This window comes from Desmodus rotundus, chromosome 5, assembly GCF_022682495.2.
Source record: "Desmodus rotundus isolate HL8 chromosome 5, HLdesRot8A.1, whole genome shotgun sequence".
Taxonomy (NCBI): Eukaryota; Metazoa; Chordata; class Mammalia; order Chiroptera; family Phyllostomidae; genus Desmodus; species Desmodus rotundus.
Genome location: NC_071391.1, coordinates 63,723,049 through 63,741,462, shown reverse-complemented (window position 1 = coordinate 63,741,462; position 18,414 = coordinate 63,723,049). Strand labels below are relative to the sequence as shown.

General features: G+C 36.0%; 1 protein-coding gene across 3 annotated transcripts in view; it reads left to right on the top strand.

Moving 5' to 3' along the window:
* Positions 1 to 18,414, top strand: part of SLC36A4 (solute carrier family 36 member 4) — a 45,882-nt gene that overhangs the window by 14,236 nt on the left and 13,232 nt on the right. For 2 of the 3 annotated variants that reach the window (XM_053924223.1, XM_053924224.1), the window contains 9 exons: positions 421 to 544; positions 1,647 to 1,737; positions 2,935 to 3,023; positions 4,342 to 4,437; positions 6,154 to 6,238; positions 11,115 to 11,342; positions 13,304 to 13,402; positions 16,479 to 16,648; positions 18,043 to 18,212. In XM_053924223.1, coding sequence (XP_053780198.1) covers positions 421 to 544; positions 1,647 to 1,737; positions 2,935 to 3,023; positions 4,342 to 4,437; positions 6,154 to 6,238; positions 11,115 to 11,342; positions 13,304 to 13,402; positions 16,479 to 16,648; positions 18,043 to 18,212 — 1,152 coding nt within the window. Of the gene's footprint in view, positions 1 to 420; positions 545 to 1,646; positions 1,738 to 2,934; positions 3,024 to 4,341; positions 4,438 to 6,153; positions 6,239 to 11,114; positions 11,343 to 13,303; positions 13,403 to 16,478; positions 16,649 to 18,042; positions 18,213 to 18,414 lie in introns of those variants that run through there. The other variant, XM_024579010.4, reaches the window with a different exon arrangement.

Genomic DNA, 18,414 nt, shown 5'->3' with positions numbered 1-18,414 from the left:
TCAATCATTTATTCCCAACTAGATCATTATTTAAAAATATGATTGTTACTTATGTGTTCAATATATAGTATGGTTTGAAGCTAATGAGATGAAAATTCATTTGGTTATTTCTTCACATTTCTCATCCCATAATTCTATGATCATTTAGTGTAAGCCTCATGTAGACAAAGCAGAAAGTTTTGCATTGAATACTTATGCTTTTCACTTTGTACTGCTTAGGCCAAACAAAATATCCAGCAAATAAATCTAGTGGTCTCTTCTTAAGAATACTAGAACTCAGGGTGTCAATGTGAATTAATTTGGGGTAGAAATAGTAAAGATGAGTGCCAGTGCTATGTACTGCTTTAAAAAATTAATTTATACTGGCTTTAGCCCAGTTTTTAGAATAATAGTGAAATGCCTTGTTTTTTCTCTTTAAAGATATGGATGTAATGAGGCCCTTAATAAATGAGCAGAATTTTGATGGGACGTCGGATGAAGACCATGAGCAGGAACTCCTGCCTGTGCAGAAGCATTACCAGCTTGATGATCAGGAGGGCATTTCGTAAGTGTTACAGTTTACATGTCTCCTTTTCTTTTCATCAGTCTATACTGTGTGATCACCTTGTACTGCCATGCACTTTATTTACTAGGTACTTCAGGAGACACAGGTGAAAGACATTGTCCCCGCCCTCAAGGTATTTATAGGCTATTTGGGGAAAAAGAAATACATCTAAATTACAGAGCAGTGTATGGGACTTACTACAATGATGATACATTTCAAATGCTGTGGACCTTGAAGGGAGATCTGACTGAGGAATAGAAATTTTAAGAGATGTTGCTTCTGAAATGATTAGGAATTAGATGGTGGGTGGGAGGTAGTAAACCCTTTATGCATTGGAACTTAAAAATTTTGCATTATTTTATCATCATTAATAGATTTAAGTCCCTATTCCAATGGTAATTTAATGATTAAGCAAAGTAACATTGTAATTGATAAGAAAATAATAGTATAAACTAAAAAATTTTAAGCAAACATTTTTGTTTCATAAGTTTGAAACTTGTGCTTTTTTCTTCCTAGTTTAATTTATTTTTTTCGTGGTCAAGAGACCGCCTTCAAATGCCTCTTGGAAACTTTTATTAGGTGAAGTCCCTTAGGGAGTTCATAAACTCTAAAAGTTAATTAGTAGTATCTTACCTGATGGCACACATTGTTTTAAAACTTGTATGTTTTTCGTTTAATTAACCTTCTCGTATGCTGATCACAGATCGTAGGTCAAATGTGTTCAGTACTGCGATTACATAGACAGTGTCAATAAATTGATGCCCGACCAGCCTGGCTGTAATCTTCAACGCTGTCCTGAATATTCCAGCGGCAACGAATCTTATGAGCACGTTATTTTTTCTTTATGACTCTAATATGTACAACATGATCTTGCTTAAATATCTCACTTAATCTCCATAATAACCCTCTGTGTTTTATTTTTAAGTGGCAAAGGTGGAACTTGAACCAAATATAACTTATGGCCCATTTAACGTCTGGTTGAATGGAAATGATTCCTTGCCTAGATTAATTTGCAGTTACCTCCCAATGCTAAGATCATGATGGTGTGATTTTAATAGCTTTTGTTCTAAAATGTTTAAATCTTACAACTTTTACTTTTCAGATTTTTACAAACTCTTATGCATCTTCTTAAAGGAAATATTGGAACTGGCCTTTTAGGACTCCCATTGGCGATAAAGAATGCAGGCGTAGTGGTAAGACTCCCGTTAAGAGAGTTATCAGTCTTCATGTACAGCAGAAATCACCGCAGATTCTCACCTGGCCTGGCCAACTAGAACATGGTCAGATGACAGTCAGTAATCATTTAGCCATTGTATTGGTAAAGTTATGTGAACTATGATAATAGTACCTAACAAAAAATGACAATTAATTACTTTTTTCTTACTTAATTAATATATATTATTTGACAGAAAGATCATAAGATAGTATTTGATTTTTTTCGGGTATGTTTATATCTTATTATTCTTGGATTCTCAGGGATTTAGCAGTGTACTCATAACAGCAAATACATTTATAGAGCAGATCATTTGTATTAGTGAAATTTTATAGTTTTTTAGATTCAGAATAAAATACATAGTTTTCAGGTTTAAAGAAAAATAGTTAAGGAAAGGAATAATATTTTTTGAAAACAAATATTTAAAGTATTATTAGAACTAGTTATTGTAATTATAGAGAATCTAGATAGGGGAGAATTCACTTATGAAGTAATGAGATTATACTTAATCTTTTTAAAATGATGAGTTTTCTAAAAACAGTTTTAATTGTCACTTTCGCTGCATTTGACTTTGTCCATCCTAATTTCGACGAACTTAAAAATTTCTGATTATAAAATATGCCTTGGCAGTATTTTGTCTATGTCTAAATAATCTAGGAATAATTTTAATTATAGTAATAAATACTTGAAATTTGTTATGTGTAGCTTTTTCAGGTGATTATTTTCCAGGCTCAGTTTCCCACACATAGTAAGTGTCCCCAGGCAATCTATAGAGGTGGATTGCCCACAGTCCCAGACTGATAGAGTGCCTTTTCAGTCATTTAGGTGATGGTTCATAGTTGCATATAATTATTATGGTGAGGCACTGGTAGTGGTAGACTTGCCATCTCACGTTAAATGGGATGTATTCCATCCCACTAGGTTGCAAATGTGTACTGTGTATTCATAGGTTTAGATAGCCGGGTTGGTAAGATGGAATCCTGTGTGGTTGTTACTGAAATTCTTTCTGTATCCAGTTTATTAGCTTTCCCTTATGCAAATAACTATTTAACCATTTGTCCAACAAATATTTATTTACTGCAAATGAGTAGTTTACTGTTTCATTGCTTATAAGGCAACTTAATTTTTGTGAAACTTAAATATAATATTTAAACCTTGTATTTTTTTTCCCCTATAGCTTGGACCAATCAGCCTTGTGTTTATAGGAATTATTTCTGTTCACTGTATGCACATTTTGGTACGTTGCAGTCACTTTCTATGTCAGAGGTAAATGTGGATTTGTTAAGTCTATTTATTTTGAAGCTGTATAGTTACTTAAAGCATTGGATAGTCATATTTTTACTCTGCTTTTCAACTACCAGTTGTATTTCCTGTAATTTGTTATATAGACAAGTTTAAGGTAATTTGGAAAAAGGTAGCATTTCATATTATTAAAATTTAGTCAAAATCTATTTTTTTTAAAAATTGATTTTAAAGAGAGAGAGGAAGGGGCAAAGAGACATCAATTTGTTGTTCTTCTTATGTGTCCATTCATTGGTTGATTCTTTTATGTGCCCTGACCAGGGATCAAACCCATAACCTTGGTGTATTGGGACATCCACTGAGCTACATGGGCCTATTTACTTCTTTTAAAATACAGCCTTATTAGTGAAATCTGGTTAGCTATATTTACTTCTTTTAAAATATAGTCTTATTAGTGGAATATAATGGTTTATTTAGTGTAAGTGAAAAAAAATCAGTAAAGATATATGGGGAAATGAAGGAGGCAGTACTGCTTTTAGTTAGTTAGAGTATAATGCTCTCAATTTGTTAGTAATTCAGTTTGGGGTATAATGACTTCGCTGTTCTTTGGTGATGTGTGGATTGGTTGCTAGTCTATAAAACAATATTTTTTTGTTTTAAAACAATATCAAAAACAAAAATTATTTTTTAAAAGATAAAACAATATCTTTGTGTCATGAAATGCTTCTACTGGACAGTGGGCGAACTTTTAAAAAATAATTATTGTCTAATTAGTAAACCAATACTCAAATTTTAACTTTGTTGTTATTGTTTTAAATATTCTTAAAACTTTGGGCAAGTCAATTATGATCTTTAAATAACAATGTATACTTAAAAAAAGTGGGAGAGAGGGCAGGAGAACTAATACCTGCCTCTCGGGGCTATTTTGAGGACTAAATAAGATATATATGTGAAAATATATTGTAAAGCCTTGTATAGATGTATTAAATAATGCTATTCTAATAATGAAATAATTGAGGCGTGAACAATGCTGGAGTGGATGTTTTTAGGTAACTGAAATGTTTAAATCGGTAAAGCGCAGATACTATGTCATATGAATTCTACAAATATATAAACTTTCAGTAGATAAAATGAATATATTGGGAATAGGACAGATATACAATATTTAAATTTCATGAGACATATTTTAGGAGTATGCAGTTCTTGAAATTTCAGAAATTCCCCTGTCAGATCATAGCTCTGTGTTCATTATTTCTCATTTATTTGATGTTCTTTTCAAGGGGAGGATTTATGAACCAACTTAATTTTTTTTTTCATGTATATGTATGTTATTACATTACAGGTTTAAAAAGTCGACATTAGGTTATAGTGACACTGTGAGTTTTGCTATGGAAGTAAGTCCTTGGAGTTGTCTTCAGAAGCAAGCAGCATGGGGACGGTAAGGCCTTGCTGTATTATTAATATCTGGTTATTGAAATTACTTTAATTTTAATAATATAATCTGACAAGATACTAAATGGAAGTATGATAAAGTTTGGGCAATAAATGTAATCTTGTAGAGTTAGACAGACTAGGGTTCAGATCTCAACTCCACCATTTTTCACTTTTGTGACCTGGGTCAAATTATCATTTTGTTTTAGTTATCTCATTATCAGATGAGTTTATGATAATACTTGCTTCACAGGCTTACTACAGTAGTTTAAATAAAATGGTATATCTAAAGCACTGGGCTGACCTCCGGTATAAGCATGTGGTGGTATAAGGCTGACCTGTGGTATAACATTTTTTAAGTAAAGGAAAAGAACTAGAAAAAAGTTAAAATATTATCTCAAATAAAATTATGCTGTTTCGCTATATGCCTATAAGACATCCGAAGCATGTATTTCAGCATGCTCTCATTATTTGAATGTAACTTTGTCATTGGTGGGCAAGACAGAGTAGTTTATGGTTGAATATGGCCTGTCTAGGATTTCCGGGAGTTTAGATTTGTTTATGAGCTTTCAGAGTTCTTGGTATGCCAAGTAGGAAAAGGAAGAAAACAGAGTCTCATGCCCTAGGGATTTGCCCCCAGAACTATCTCTTCGTCCTCCTTCTGCTCCAGTCTAGAGGCAACCTTGCATGTTTTTTCTATCAGAAAAAATGGCTTTCACATGGAAGGGGCTGGAATGATTATTACTGGGATACTAAAATCCAGGGTGAGTAAAGAGATGTTAAGGGAATACTTAGATGTAACTCATCAGAGAGAAGAAACTTGAATTCATTTCAGGGTACCAAGGTTACCTCCGAATCAGATCCTTGAGGAACCATGGAGAACTGTAGAGATACGGCAGGAATGAAGATAAAGGCAGGGGTTCTTCTAGTTTCAAATGGCAGAAGTAAGGTCTGTAGATTTGTGGACCAGATTATTTGACAGCTTGACGTTGATCGTCAGAGGCTATACTGAATGAATAGGTGCATGCTATTTTAGTCACCCATTGTTCCCAGAACAAAATTGAGAAGTGTGGGCTGTCTATTGACATGCAGGCAAATTTGTAACTTGATCAGCCGCCATGCTCAAATAATGCTAATTTGACTGGTGATATCCCTTCCCCATTCCCATACACTATTTTATGTATCTGGGACTTTCTACAGTGGGTCATTAAAAAAGAAGGACAGAGCTAAAGAGGTCTCTGATGGTATGATTTAGGGCCATGTCCCCTTACCCCCCATTCCATATTCTTACTAGTGATTTGGTCTTAGAGAGTATGCTCATCATACTTGAAAATGACATGAAGCTGGGAGGGCTGGGAAATATACTGGGTTGATCTGGAAAAGATCCTGAGAAGTTGGAGAGATGCACTTAATCTAAAGAAGTGTTCTTATGAAATCATTTCACAAGCAGATACTCATAAACTTGAATTTCAGAAATAAGTGATGGGAAAATTTTGGCCTTTTAACATAATGGAACATTCTTTTGCTTAATAGTAACTGTAGTGACATACCGATCATAAGTGTATGATTTTTGTAGAAAGTAAATATTTTAAGTCTATTATTATTTTAAGGAAGTGAAAAGATTGTACACTACTATAAAATGTTCTAACGTAGTTAAAGAGAAAATACAGATCGACATTTCAGCAGCTCTTATTAATACTCATGTGAGGGCATCTCTTTTCAGGAGTGTGGTTGACTTTTTTCTGGTGATAACACAACTGGGCTTCTGTAGTGTTTATATTGTCTTCTTAGCTGAAAATGTGAAACAAGTAAGTATTTTTCTCCTGATACCAAAGTCATTTTTTCCAATGCCATAGTCATAACATTGTATTTCCTTGGAGTAAGCCATGCTTAAAAATAAATATGCAGATGTGTTTCTTTCCTTAATCATGTTCCTTTGTAGATTTTCCTTTCTGCAAGTTGGATTTCTGTTATTATTGATCTTATTTTTCTTGTCATTGTATCATTAATGCTTGTTCTTTCAGATCAGAACAGGATATAATTTCTTGATTCTTAGCTACTCAAAATTTAGATACAGATGTTTGGGAGCATACTTTTTGCATTTATGTTTTATAAAGACATACGTAAAGCTTTAGCCAGCATCCTAAAAAGTGAAGTACACAAGTGGACATGACTAAAATCCAGTAATTATTGCTACTGTCTAAAAAGATGCTACGTCCAGAAATGTACAGTGTTCTATGATTCTCCCCGTATTGAATCGTTTGCTTTGAGAGGAAGTAGTCACAGTCTCAGCAGACTGTCAATTTGAACAAATATGCAAAGCACTGAAATAAAAAAGCTCCCCTATCAAAACAAGGCCAAAGCACATTTCTTTATGTGCTTTACCTGGTAGTTTGCCTTTATTATTCCTACATTACACCTTGCCCTTTAGTTATTTTAATTAATAACATTTGTTAATTATCTACATGTGCTCGGTGCAATGGTAGGCATTATTTTAGTAATAATATATAGTACTTGTCTAGTAGGTATTTTAATGTAAAATTATGATGTGAATATTTTCTGAAGAACCCGTATGTGTACATATAAGTCCTATATTTGACTCACTTTTCTAAGTATAAAGAGTGCTTCATTTTATATTTAGATAAGAATTGGCAAACTTTTTCTGTAAAAGGCCAGATGATAAGTATTTTCAGTGTTGTAGGCCATATGGTCTCCGTCTCAACTCAGCGATAGACAGCAGTGCATAAACAAATAGATGTGGCTGTATTCCAGTAAGATTTTACTTGCAAAAATAGGCCAGGGTTGGTCTGTGGGCCATAGTGTGCTTTAAAGCCACTAGCTTAGAGGTCCAATGTTGGAAGGCTCACCGAGTCAAATCCCCTTTGATGAATAAGAGAGTTGATGCTTTCGTTAGTATTACTCAGTATAGATGATGTGCTTTTAATTTCACAATTATTTAATTCCACAAGTTGCACTTTCCTGGGACTACTAACTCAGGTGAGAGGCTATTTTTGTCAAGAGCTGGCAAGACATACAGTTTTACCAGCCGTTTACATACAGTGCACACGATGCCTTGCTAGGGCTGTGCAACGTGGTCGTGGGCCGTTACTTGTTTATCATCTCCTAAGAGAGCAACCGACAAACTGGATTTGAATTTATGAATAATAAATAATGCTAGTAATGCCTTATCATCTTATATTTATAAGCTGTGACATGCATCTTTTAATCTTTACAACTACTCTGTAATGTCAGTACTATGCTCATCTTAGGAATGAGGAAACTGAGTCTCACAATGCGCGAGCAGTGTGACCTGAGTCACGGGGATTGGGCTGAAGTCTAGGTCTCTGACGCGGCTGCCACCCAGTATATTTGTTGGCCATTGTCGGACAGGACACTGTCTGCTTTTAGTCATGTGTGTACGTGTGTGTGACGTAAAGAGTATATGAAGTACATAAAATAAATGTCTGTAAGCTCAGGAACTCTTACAGATTATTATCAGCTGCTTCCAAAGTTAAACAGAAGAATTGAACTCTTTTGCGTATATGCTAGAATACCAGGTAGAAAAAGTGACTTGGAGGTGAAGAGAATGCCTGTTTTAGATAGAAAGATGAAAGTCCTTTTGAGGCATAAAGAGCAACAGGGAAAAAGACATTCACTGAGACTTGAGAAAAATTAAAAGAACGAAGAACCCGTCACCTGAGCAGAGCAGATCGATGGTCACTGAAACTGCATCATCAGAGATTTTCACTCCCTACAGAGGCGTTCTCCCGTGCTGCACAGCAGTCTCCAGGAGCAGACACTGGGGCTGACTGAGCCTTACCAGTTACTACTGCTACCAGAGATAAAACCTGCAAGACTATTACTGCCTTGATCTGTACAAAATTGAAGGCGTGGTATATATTTTATCAAATTAAAGAATTAAGGGTTTTGTTGGTGTACAGAGGTGTGAACCTCCTGCTCTGTAGCTGCCACATGGCTGATCTTGGTCTCATTAAGCCACGGCGGACACAGTCTGCAGGGTGAAAAAGCCGCAGTGCTTCGATGACTTAGCCCATTGTGGTTGTAGCTCCTCTGGCTCCTCTCTGTTCTTACTCTAAGATACTTGAGAAAATTTCAGACAGATAAAGTAGTATATATAGGCCCGGAGAGTGGGGAAGGGACATTACATTAGGAAAAGAATGTGGCAATACCAAAGACTTAGTGTGGGCTTGAGAGTCAGAAGACCCGAATTCAAATCCTGGCTCTCTCAGTTTTAATTCACACATTGGGCAAGACCCTTATCTCTGCTCAAGCCTCAGTTTCCTTGTTTGTAAAATGGGAATAGTAGCAGAATCTCCCCTTGTTCCTCATAAACTTATTGTGAGGCTCAGCTCACAAAAGGTTTGTGAAACACTGTCGAATGTGAAGCAGCATACATATGTAGGGTAATACGGCTTGGATTCTGATTGTAGCTTTGCCGAAACACACATAGTCTGTCTTTGGAGGATTAACCATTAAATTACCGAGTACTTGAAAAGTTAATAAGTAGTAGTGTTTAGTAACTTTGAGCTCTTAAGTGGAAAAGACTGAATTTAGTAATTTTATTTTATAATATTTATTTCAGTGTTTTGCATTTTGGTAAACATGTGAGATCATAGGAAGTCCTAGTAGATAGCCAGTCTCTGTCTCTAGAGGGCACCAAAGGACTCAAATGTTTACTTGAATCTGGCTCTGGGTATGTATCTACACTTTTATTTTATTTTTTAATCCTGAAAATTTTTATAACCTTTGTTCTGCCAAAGAATACTAAATTATTATGAGATATCTGTGATAGAATTAATTTCAGATTCCCAAGCACCTAATGATTCAAATAGCCCCTTTTATAACTGTAACTGCTTTTCTCTTGCTAGCCAGCTATCCTTGTTAGAGCTTAATATGGATCAGTATCTAATCCAATTACGGAAGGTACTCATTCGATGCAGAAGTATTTGGCTCCAAATAATTAGGTTACTGAGAAAATTGAGTCAACAAAATACCTTCTCAAGAGCCAAGTAATGTGAATTACCAATTTGGCTTCTACTTCAAATTATAGAAAATTGTATTATATAAAGTTTTGATGGCTAGTTACAAGATAAATGTGAATTACGCATTTCTTAAATGGTACATGGTGCAACCAGAGAGTTTGTTAGTCCAGTATTAGTAATGAATTGCCTCTACAACTTGCAACTAGTAGATATATTCCCTGCAGTACATTTTCAGTGCACTAAATATTAATGCATCATGGATTTTAAGTGTAATTAAAGGAAGCACTTGAATTGTTGACCATGTGAGAGTTTCATTGTAAACTTCCGATTTGTTGGCCTGTTCACACTGACTGTATTTGGAGATGTTGGAGTGGAGGCCGGGTGGTGGTGGTTACTTGGGCCAGGCTCCCCACCCCGCCTCCGCTTCAGGGTGGCAGTTTTTTGGTCAGGTTAACATGTAGCTGTTGCAAGTTAGATTCTGGAGTCTCAAGCCTAGGTTTGAATTCTAGAACCATCACTTACTGGCTTGATATTATGTAAATTTTCTTTACATTCCTGAAACCTCAGTTTCCTCAATTATAAATTGAGATTGATACTACCACCCATTTGAGATTTAAATGAGATGTTGTACAGACACATAGAAAGTACTCAAAAGATACTTGCTATTATTACTCTAGGGTCTGGTTCCTAAGAATTTATTTGCCCAGAGACTTGATGATGTTATTGTGTTCAAAGGAGAGTACAGTAGTGGGGCAAATGGGCTTCCGCTGGTGTTTACATTAAGGTGTGATCGCCTCTGCTGTGAGTTTTTAAGATTGTTTTTAAAGTTCTCTGTCATTTCATTTCTATTTTAGTAAGTTATATATGTGATTAGTTGAATCTGAGACAGTTTTTAACATATGGATCCTATAAATCATTGTATCTATTTTAAAAACAGTATTGGTTTATAGAAGTAGCTGAATAAATTTTAAAGAGAAGTTGATTTATAGAAGTTTTTTGCTCTAGCAAAATTTGTCTGAATACATTTTAAGGTAAAGTTGATTTACTTTATAGAAGTTTTTTGCTCCATCAGTATCTTGTCTACTGTCTAACATATGACCATGCCAGAATTTAGTGGATTCTTGAGAAATACTTACTGATATGATGGTAATGTGTAAGTGATTTATACAACGATTTTAGAGCTATGGTTTCTAAATTTTATTTTGCCTACTGTACATTCCTAAGAGGTACTTAGAGCTTTCTACTCTGAAACAAAATAACTCGAGGTGCGTAGCAGTGGCCGTTCTGGACAAGCACCGTGTGCTTCTTCCTTTCATCATCTCAGAAGCAAATTGAGGCTTTGCAGGGATCCTGAAGCATCATGTTAGTCACAAGGCTTCAAAATAAATTAGTAAAACTATCCTCGTAATTTTCTAGTGAGCTATCTGTTCACAGTGTGATAAAGGAAGTTATTTTGAGAAGAAAGTGACCCTATTTTAATTATCCTTAAATTTGATATATATATACGTGTGTGTGTGTGTGTGTGTATGAAGGTAGAATATCTTGAAAAATATAAATATTGTAAAGGACTTTATCACTGAGTATATAGATCATAAGTTTCTTTATATATCACTTGTATGATTATAAGTTGATGGAAGTTTTCCCCCTCCCCCTTTCTGGTTCTCTTGATAATCCTGTGTAGGTTCATGAAGGCTTCCTGGAGAGCAGAGGGTTTGTTTTGAATGGTACCAGTTCATCAAACCCCTGTGAGAGAAGAAGTATCGACCTAAGGATATATATGCTTTGCTTTCTTCCATTTATAATTCTCTTGGTCTTCATTCGTGAGCTGAAGAATCTGTTTGTGCTTTCATTCCTTGCTAACATTTCCATGGCTGTCAGCCTTGTGATAATTTATCAGTACGTCGTTAGGGTAAGTATAACAAGTTTTTACTGTCGTATGTTTCTTAATAAGTAAATTCTTTGTTTCCTTGGGAGGTGAAAGTAATGACATGGGAAGACCCCTACTTCATAGGTGGCACAGAGCAGATAATTAGTGCACGTCGCTTCCTTTGGGAGGGCACTGCTTACTGGGAAGGCGAATGACGTGGAGGGTTAAAGTACAGGCTTTGGAGTCAGATGTGTTGATGAACTTGGTGAACATGCTTGTGGGTTTTATGGCCCTGCTTCAGAAGACAGCAGTACCGACCCCATTAGAGCTGTCGTGGGATTTAGGGTCATGCCGTGGTACACCCTGCCTAATGTGAAACAGAGAACTTATTAGTGTTTCGTTTATTCCGTTATGATTTGAACCAGTCACAGAAGGTGGGAGTGTAGATGTAATTTTATAGTTTTCTTTCACTTCTGGGCCCTTACTTGGTGCCACCACTGAGGTCCACTGACCTCAGGTAAAGAGGATCGTAACCTCTTTACCTGAACTATGGAATAACCTCACCCGATTTCATTGTTTATAGCCTGAGCATTCTCGACCCACTTTCCTGAAAAGAATCTGTGGATGGGATTCAGGGGAACTGAAAACTTAAAATTAGGTGCAGGATCTAGTGTTTCTCTGTGTATATATGTGCTTTCTACTGAGCAGCTGTATAGCTTTCATCTTGCAGAGAGGCCAGTGGCTCAAAACAGGTTGAGACTCCCTCTTCTAATCTTAACTGATCCAGTGCATCTTATGTATTGCTGCTGATGTAATTATTCTAAAATCTCCAATAACTATTCATTACAGACTCTCTTAGGATGTATGTATGTTTCATTTCTTTCCCCATCTCTGAATTCCAAGACTTATAGATTCTTTCCTACAGCATGTAAGAGTGGACAGGGACAGGAAGGAATATCTCAAGGCTTTCTGGAGTTCACAGTCCGTTGGCTGCAGAAGTAAGAATTAGTGGAGCAAAAAAAGGGGTTCCTTAAATGGAGGAAACAGTGTGAGCCTTTTTTTAGTGTTATCACATGATCCAAACATCTAATACCCTTTTTATTCTGATCCTAGCTTATGTTTTTAGTCATGTGTCATCATTAATCACATACTTCTACCTAAGTTTCTGATGTTCTAGACCTCTCTCTTTTCCAAATTATTCTTGTGCTTTCACATTAGGTTCTTAGTTCATCCTCTTATCTTGGCCTTGAATTCCACTCTCAGTCAGATAAGGCAGAGAACACGGGGTGACGAGGAGAGTAGGGACCCGACTTGGGGTAGCTGGAAGAAGTGGCCGTTGTGGAGCCAGAGGTCTGGCACAAGATGTGCAGTTCATGTGCGTTTCCAGACAGCGAGAGTTGGAGCAGGGCTGTGAGTCAGGCCCAAGTAATCGAAGCCAGACTCAGGGCATATGCACAAGTGATAAGGTTAAATGCCAGCTGTCCGGTCAAAAGCTGAAACACTGAAAACGGTGAGACCTGTCCTAGGGAGCAGCACAGAGTCGTGAGGTAGAAAGTCAAAGTCAGGAACCAGGTACCTCAGAGACTGAACGCAATGAAAATACAGCAGGAGAATGAATCTTGTTGAACACTGTCTGCAGTGGTTAGTAACTGATTAATGGCTGTCATCTCAGCCCTTGATTATGCTTCCATATTTCCTGTTGTGGCAGGAGCCATACCCAGCGTGAACAGCCTGGGACTTGCAGGTGGAACAGGTAATGAGGATCATTTAGCTCAAATGGAATGTGTGGGCATGAGGAAACCAACCGCTTTTGGCCATGAAATCCTAACAGCTTGGCTACACTTAACACAGGAGTTTAAAGTGTTTGTGGAAAGAATTATTTCTTTTTATAATACGTACTTGCTGTTGTGAAGCTGGGAAGTGTATGATTTTGCTTTTTCATTTAAAATCCTTTAAAATAAGTACAGATGTAACTTGCCTTATTTTTTTCTTTCTTTCTCCAGAATATGCCAGATCCCCACAACCTTCCAGTAGTGGCTGGTTGGAAAAAATACCCACTTTTTTTTGGTACTGCTGTGTTTGCTTTTGAAGGCATAGGAGTGGTAAGGATTTAGCTTTTATTATTTTTTAAATTCTTACATCAAAACAAAGAGTTATGTAGTTAAGCTACATTAAAAATGTGTGTTTTACTTTTTTGTTTCTATTAACTTTATCTCTAGAACATGGTTTGCATTTTGGTATGAGAGACCTGAAGTGTAGTTTAGTTCTTCCACCAGCAGAGTTTAGTTTAGAGACATCACTTAAACTCTCTAATTCTCTTTATCTTAATGCGTAACATAAGGACATTAGATAATTTTTCACATTTTATTGTGGAAAATTTCAAAACACAAGGTTAGAAAATATTTTGATGAACTTTTATCTAAGCATTACCTAGCTTCAAAAACCATGAACTCACAGCCAATGTGGTTTTATCTGTATTCCTCTACCCTGCCAAGCCTGGGTAATATTCATACAAATCCCAAACATCATATTGTATAGACCAGATGATTTGAAGCGAATTAAAAGTGTTATGATACTACTATTTCATAAGAAGAGTCATCTCAAATATATATTCTCCCTTTGGATTTGTGTGTATCATTTGTTTTGAAAAGTAGTGTTATCATAAAGCTAATACCAAGAGATACAGCATCCTGAGAATTTTAAGGTCTTAAAATTCTGTGGAACGTTGGTTTTCAAAGTTAATTTGTTCTGAAAAACTGTTTGAAAAGTGATTTGTTTGAAAACTGAATCTCCTTTGTCTGTCTCCTGAGAGACTGATTATACAGGTGTCAGCAGGAAGGGGTTGTGGGGTAGAGAATCGAGACCTGAAGTTTTTATTAGAAACTGAGAGATTTTTTCTGTGAACAGCTTGGTTGAGAAACCTGAATTGTTCAAGAACCCAGATGGTCGTGAACCAAAGTTTAACTGTATTTTCATTCAAAATGCTTCCAGTGATTTTTAAAGCCTGGAATGTGTAGATTTTTGGAAAATAAAATATTGCTGTCTACTCCATAGCTTGTTTCATAGTCTGATGGTTTGTTATGAGAGCAAAACCACTTATAAACATCTATCTATATGAACCACGGTGAAATATATCTAAAAACAATTTTATACCCTTTTATTCTGAATTCTCCATTAGAGAACTCTCACAAGTTCTTACAGCCCCATTTATCACGGTTACAGGCATATTTCGTTCAGATGTTCATTTCTGTCTTTACCTACTGAGCTTTAGTGAACGGCTGGACATTTCCAGTTTAGTGTTGTTTCTCTGACATCTCAAATTCAACAGCTCCAAAGTCTGACACATATTTTCTTATGCAAAACCAGCTTTACTTCCTCACTTCTCTACTACTTTCAGTTTTTCAGTCGCTCAAGATTGAAACATTGGAGTAACTCTTCTTCACTCTGTCACTGGTTCTCTCATTCCAGTCAGTCATTAAGGCAGGTTGATTCTTCCTTCATGTTTCTGCACATGTGTTCCGTGAATGAGATTATATGTAAGCACCAGCGATGCTGCTGGACACAGGGGGAACTCACATAAGTGTCACTTTCCTCCCCTTTCCCGTTTTCTCACTTCACGGGCACCATTCTCGACAGTGGCCCCTTATTTCAGGTCTGGATTATCCCCAGGGCATCCAACTTGTTCTCTGTTCTCTCTTCTATTAGCCAGTTAATTTTTCAACATGGTTCTGACTTACCACCTGAAAAGTGGAAATAAAAATTAGAGTGATTACTAGTGTCTTTTACAGTATGGTCCAATTATACAACCAAAATCTCTGAAGATTTGTGTAACTCTTCAGTTAGTCTTTTTTCTTCCTTTACTTTTTTACATAATGAAAGTAATTTATTCATCTCACTAACAGACAATAGATACAGGTGGACAGATGCAGAAACGGTTACAGAGCTGTGGATACATGGGTTCTATACATATATTTGTTTTCTAGCGCTGTCTGCTGAGAGGCCCGAGAGGCAGTGATGGCCCAGCAGCAGCAAGCACACTGAGCACCCAGACCTTGATTTCTAAATACCATTTCCAATGAAAGAACCAAAGTTCTCTGGAGAAATGGCTGATTCTATGCTGAAGCAAGGAAACTCAAGATGAGTCGAGCATCTTATAGTGCCAGAAAGTATGGAAGTGCTCAAAAAATAGAAGAATGGAGTCAGGCCAAAGGGACACAGGAACCAACCTGATAGAACGACCAAAGCTGGAACAATCTTAGTAACAAAATAAATAGCAGTGTTTTGGACTTTTACTCAAAGTATGAGTAAAAAAAATGAATCCATACTAATGTGAATAAATGATTAAAGAGGTACATAATTTAATCCAGTAAGGGGGATTTCTAAATAATTGGTGTAAATCTCCCCCTCCGGGAGGTGTAGTTTAATCCCCCCATATCCCAGAGTGTGGGCTGACTTCCAAGAACAGATTAGGATGAGGGGAAGGAAAGAACTTTATAAGCAGAGAAATCTGGCCTACACTGCCTTGTCCAGGTGATCGAAGTTAACGTGGCACGTGATAAATCGCATTGATTGCAGGTGTGATGAGAAGGGCCCTTCACTTCTGTGATATCCTTTTCTAAAACCTATAATCCCAATATAGTCATGAGAAAAACATCAGATAAACCCAAATAGAGGGACATTATGCTAAATCCCGAGCCAGGACCTCAGAACCATCAAGGTGGTGAACAATAGGAAAGATGGAGGAGCTCTCACAGACAGGAGGAAACAAAGGAGATGACAGCAAAATGCACCGTGGAGTTCCCGATGGGAAAGGGACGTTAGTGGAAAAACTGGTGAAATCCAGACAAAGTTTGGAGTTTAATAGGAATGTACCAGTGTTGGTTATTACTTGTAACAAATGTACTTTGGTTGTGTAAAATGTTAACAACAGGGGAAAGTGTTCAAATTTATTAAAAGAAAAAACAGGTTTGCTTGCTAAGAGCTGATTTTAATTTTTTAAAGAATTTAAAAATCTATAGTGTAAAAAAATATGTGTGTAACAGAAAAATACTCAACAGTTATAAGTGTTTAAAAAGAAAAAAATTTGCTTGTAAACCGTAGAAAGATTAATTTGTGCCTATATGAGACAAGATACTAGGTTGTTTTAAATGGTTTGTATTATTTGCATTCTCTTCTTAGGTCCTTCCACTTGAAAATCAAATGAAAGAATCGAAACGCTTTCCCCAAGCATTGAATATTGGCATGGGAATTGTTACAACTCTGTATGTAACGTTAGCTACCTTGGGGTATATGTGTTTTCAGGATGAAATCAAAGGCAGCATAACTTTGAATCTTCCTCAAGATGTATGGTAGGTAGATACGAGGTTCTTAATCCTGGTTTGCATATTTTATAGATATAAGTTTGCCACTATTTGATGATAAAGGTAAATTCTTGGATTTATAGTTTAAACATATAAATTTTTTACTGATTTCTTTATTTATATAGTCTAGAATATTTTTTATAATCTTCAGAGGAGACCACCTCTGATTTTACAGATCCTTGTGAGATTTTGAAAAATGATTGAAAATCGTAGGACATTCTAAAAACGAGTAAAGTAGAAAAGTAAAACATGGATTCTTTTAATAGGCACTTTAACAAAAAGTTTAACACTTACCCTTGCTGGGTTCCTGATGAAATGACATGACCTGTCACTGATGTTCCCGCTGTTTTACTGGTCAGCTTTCACATTGCATATACCCCGATCCTTTCAGAACACAGGGCGCATTATAAATAAATTAAATAATATGGTGTCTTAATATTCTCTTCAATGTTAGAACTGTATTCTGCTAAGAAACAGTATATAGGGTATACTTATAATGTATCCAAAGTCTTTATTAAGACATGCATACTGAGTTTTGACCGGAGGCTATCTACAATATAGAAATCTAAAGATATTTATAAAACTGAAAATTGCTGTGCTCTTTTGAACCACTGGGCATCAAAAAAAGATAAGTTAACTTGAACAAAACAACCAACTAAGCCAAGTTCGTTTCCCTTATTAATGTAACTTTAAAACAGGTTCAATTCCTGTACAATCTAGGGAGGTTTGCATGTTGAAACCATTTAGATGCCCACTTTGTAGACTCAGGAATGATGACATTTCTGCAACCAGTGCCATACCTACCAACTTTTTTTAAGCAAGGAGAACTATGTAACTCAAGAGTTCCATGTGAAGTTTTTCTTTGTAAATGAGTGAGATATCAAAGACATACAGTATGCTCAGGTTTTAAAAAGAAGGTTGAAAAAAACATTAGCTCTTTATGGGCTCAGCCTAACCTTCGGAACATTGGCCTGGCCTAAAGTGAAGTCTTTCCAACAGTATTTCACAAATCGTTGCACGCCTCTGCTTTCTAGGTTTATCAAAATGAATTGTCCCTCTGTTTAGAAATTTAGAAGTCAGCTGGCTGTTTTCTGTAAATAACCATTTAATTAGTAATATACTGGCCTTGGCTTGTGTTGGATTTGTTGTCTGTCTTAAATAACAATAAAAATAAAAAGGAAGAAAGCTAGATTCATATTAAGATCACAGTGTAAAGGCATGTGCTGAGTGAAGTAAGCCAGACAGAGAAAGACAAATTCTGCATGGCATTGTGTATCTTAAATGCTCACATTGTAGGCTTTAAATATATGACAGTTTTATTTTTAACTTATACCTCAATAAAGCTGGAAAAAGAATGACTAAATTTTGAAATTTTTACACAGGCTGTATCAATCAGTGAAAATTCTCTATTCCTTTGGCATCTTTGTGACATACTCCATTCAGTTCTACGTCCCAGCGGAGATCATCATCCCTGTGATCACATCCAAAGTTCAGGCTAAATGGAAGCAGATCTGTGAATTGCTGATAAGGTCCATCTTGGTTATTATTACTTGTAAGTATCACTATATATTTATATCATCATAATTTTTTATTATTGTATTTTTGAACAATTTTATTCACCTAGCTGGAATATATGTTGATTAAAATTTTATTATTCTGCTACTACGTAAGAAAAACACTACCGGATACTATCATACTTAAAAGAACTAATCAAAGTATTATTTTGAAATGAAATCAGTGATGGTTAAACTAGA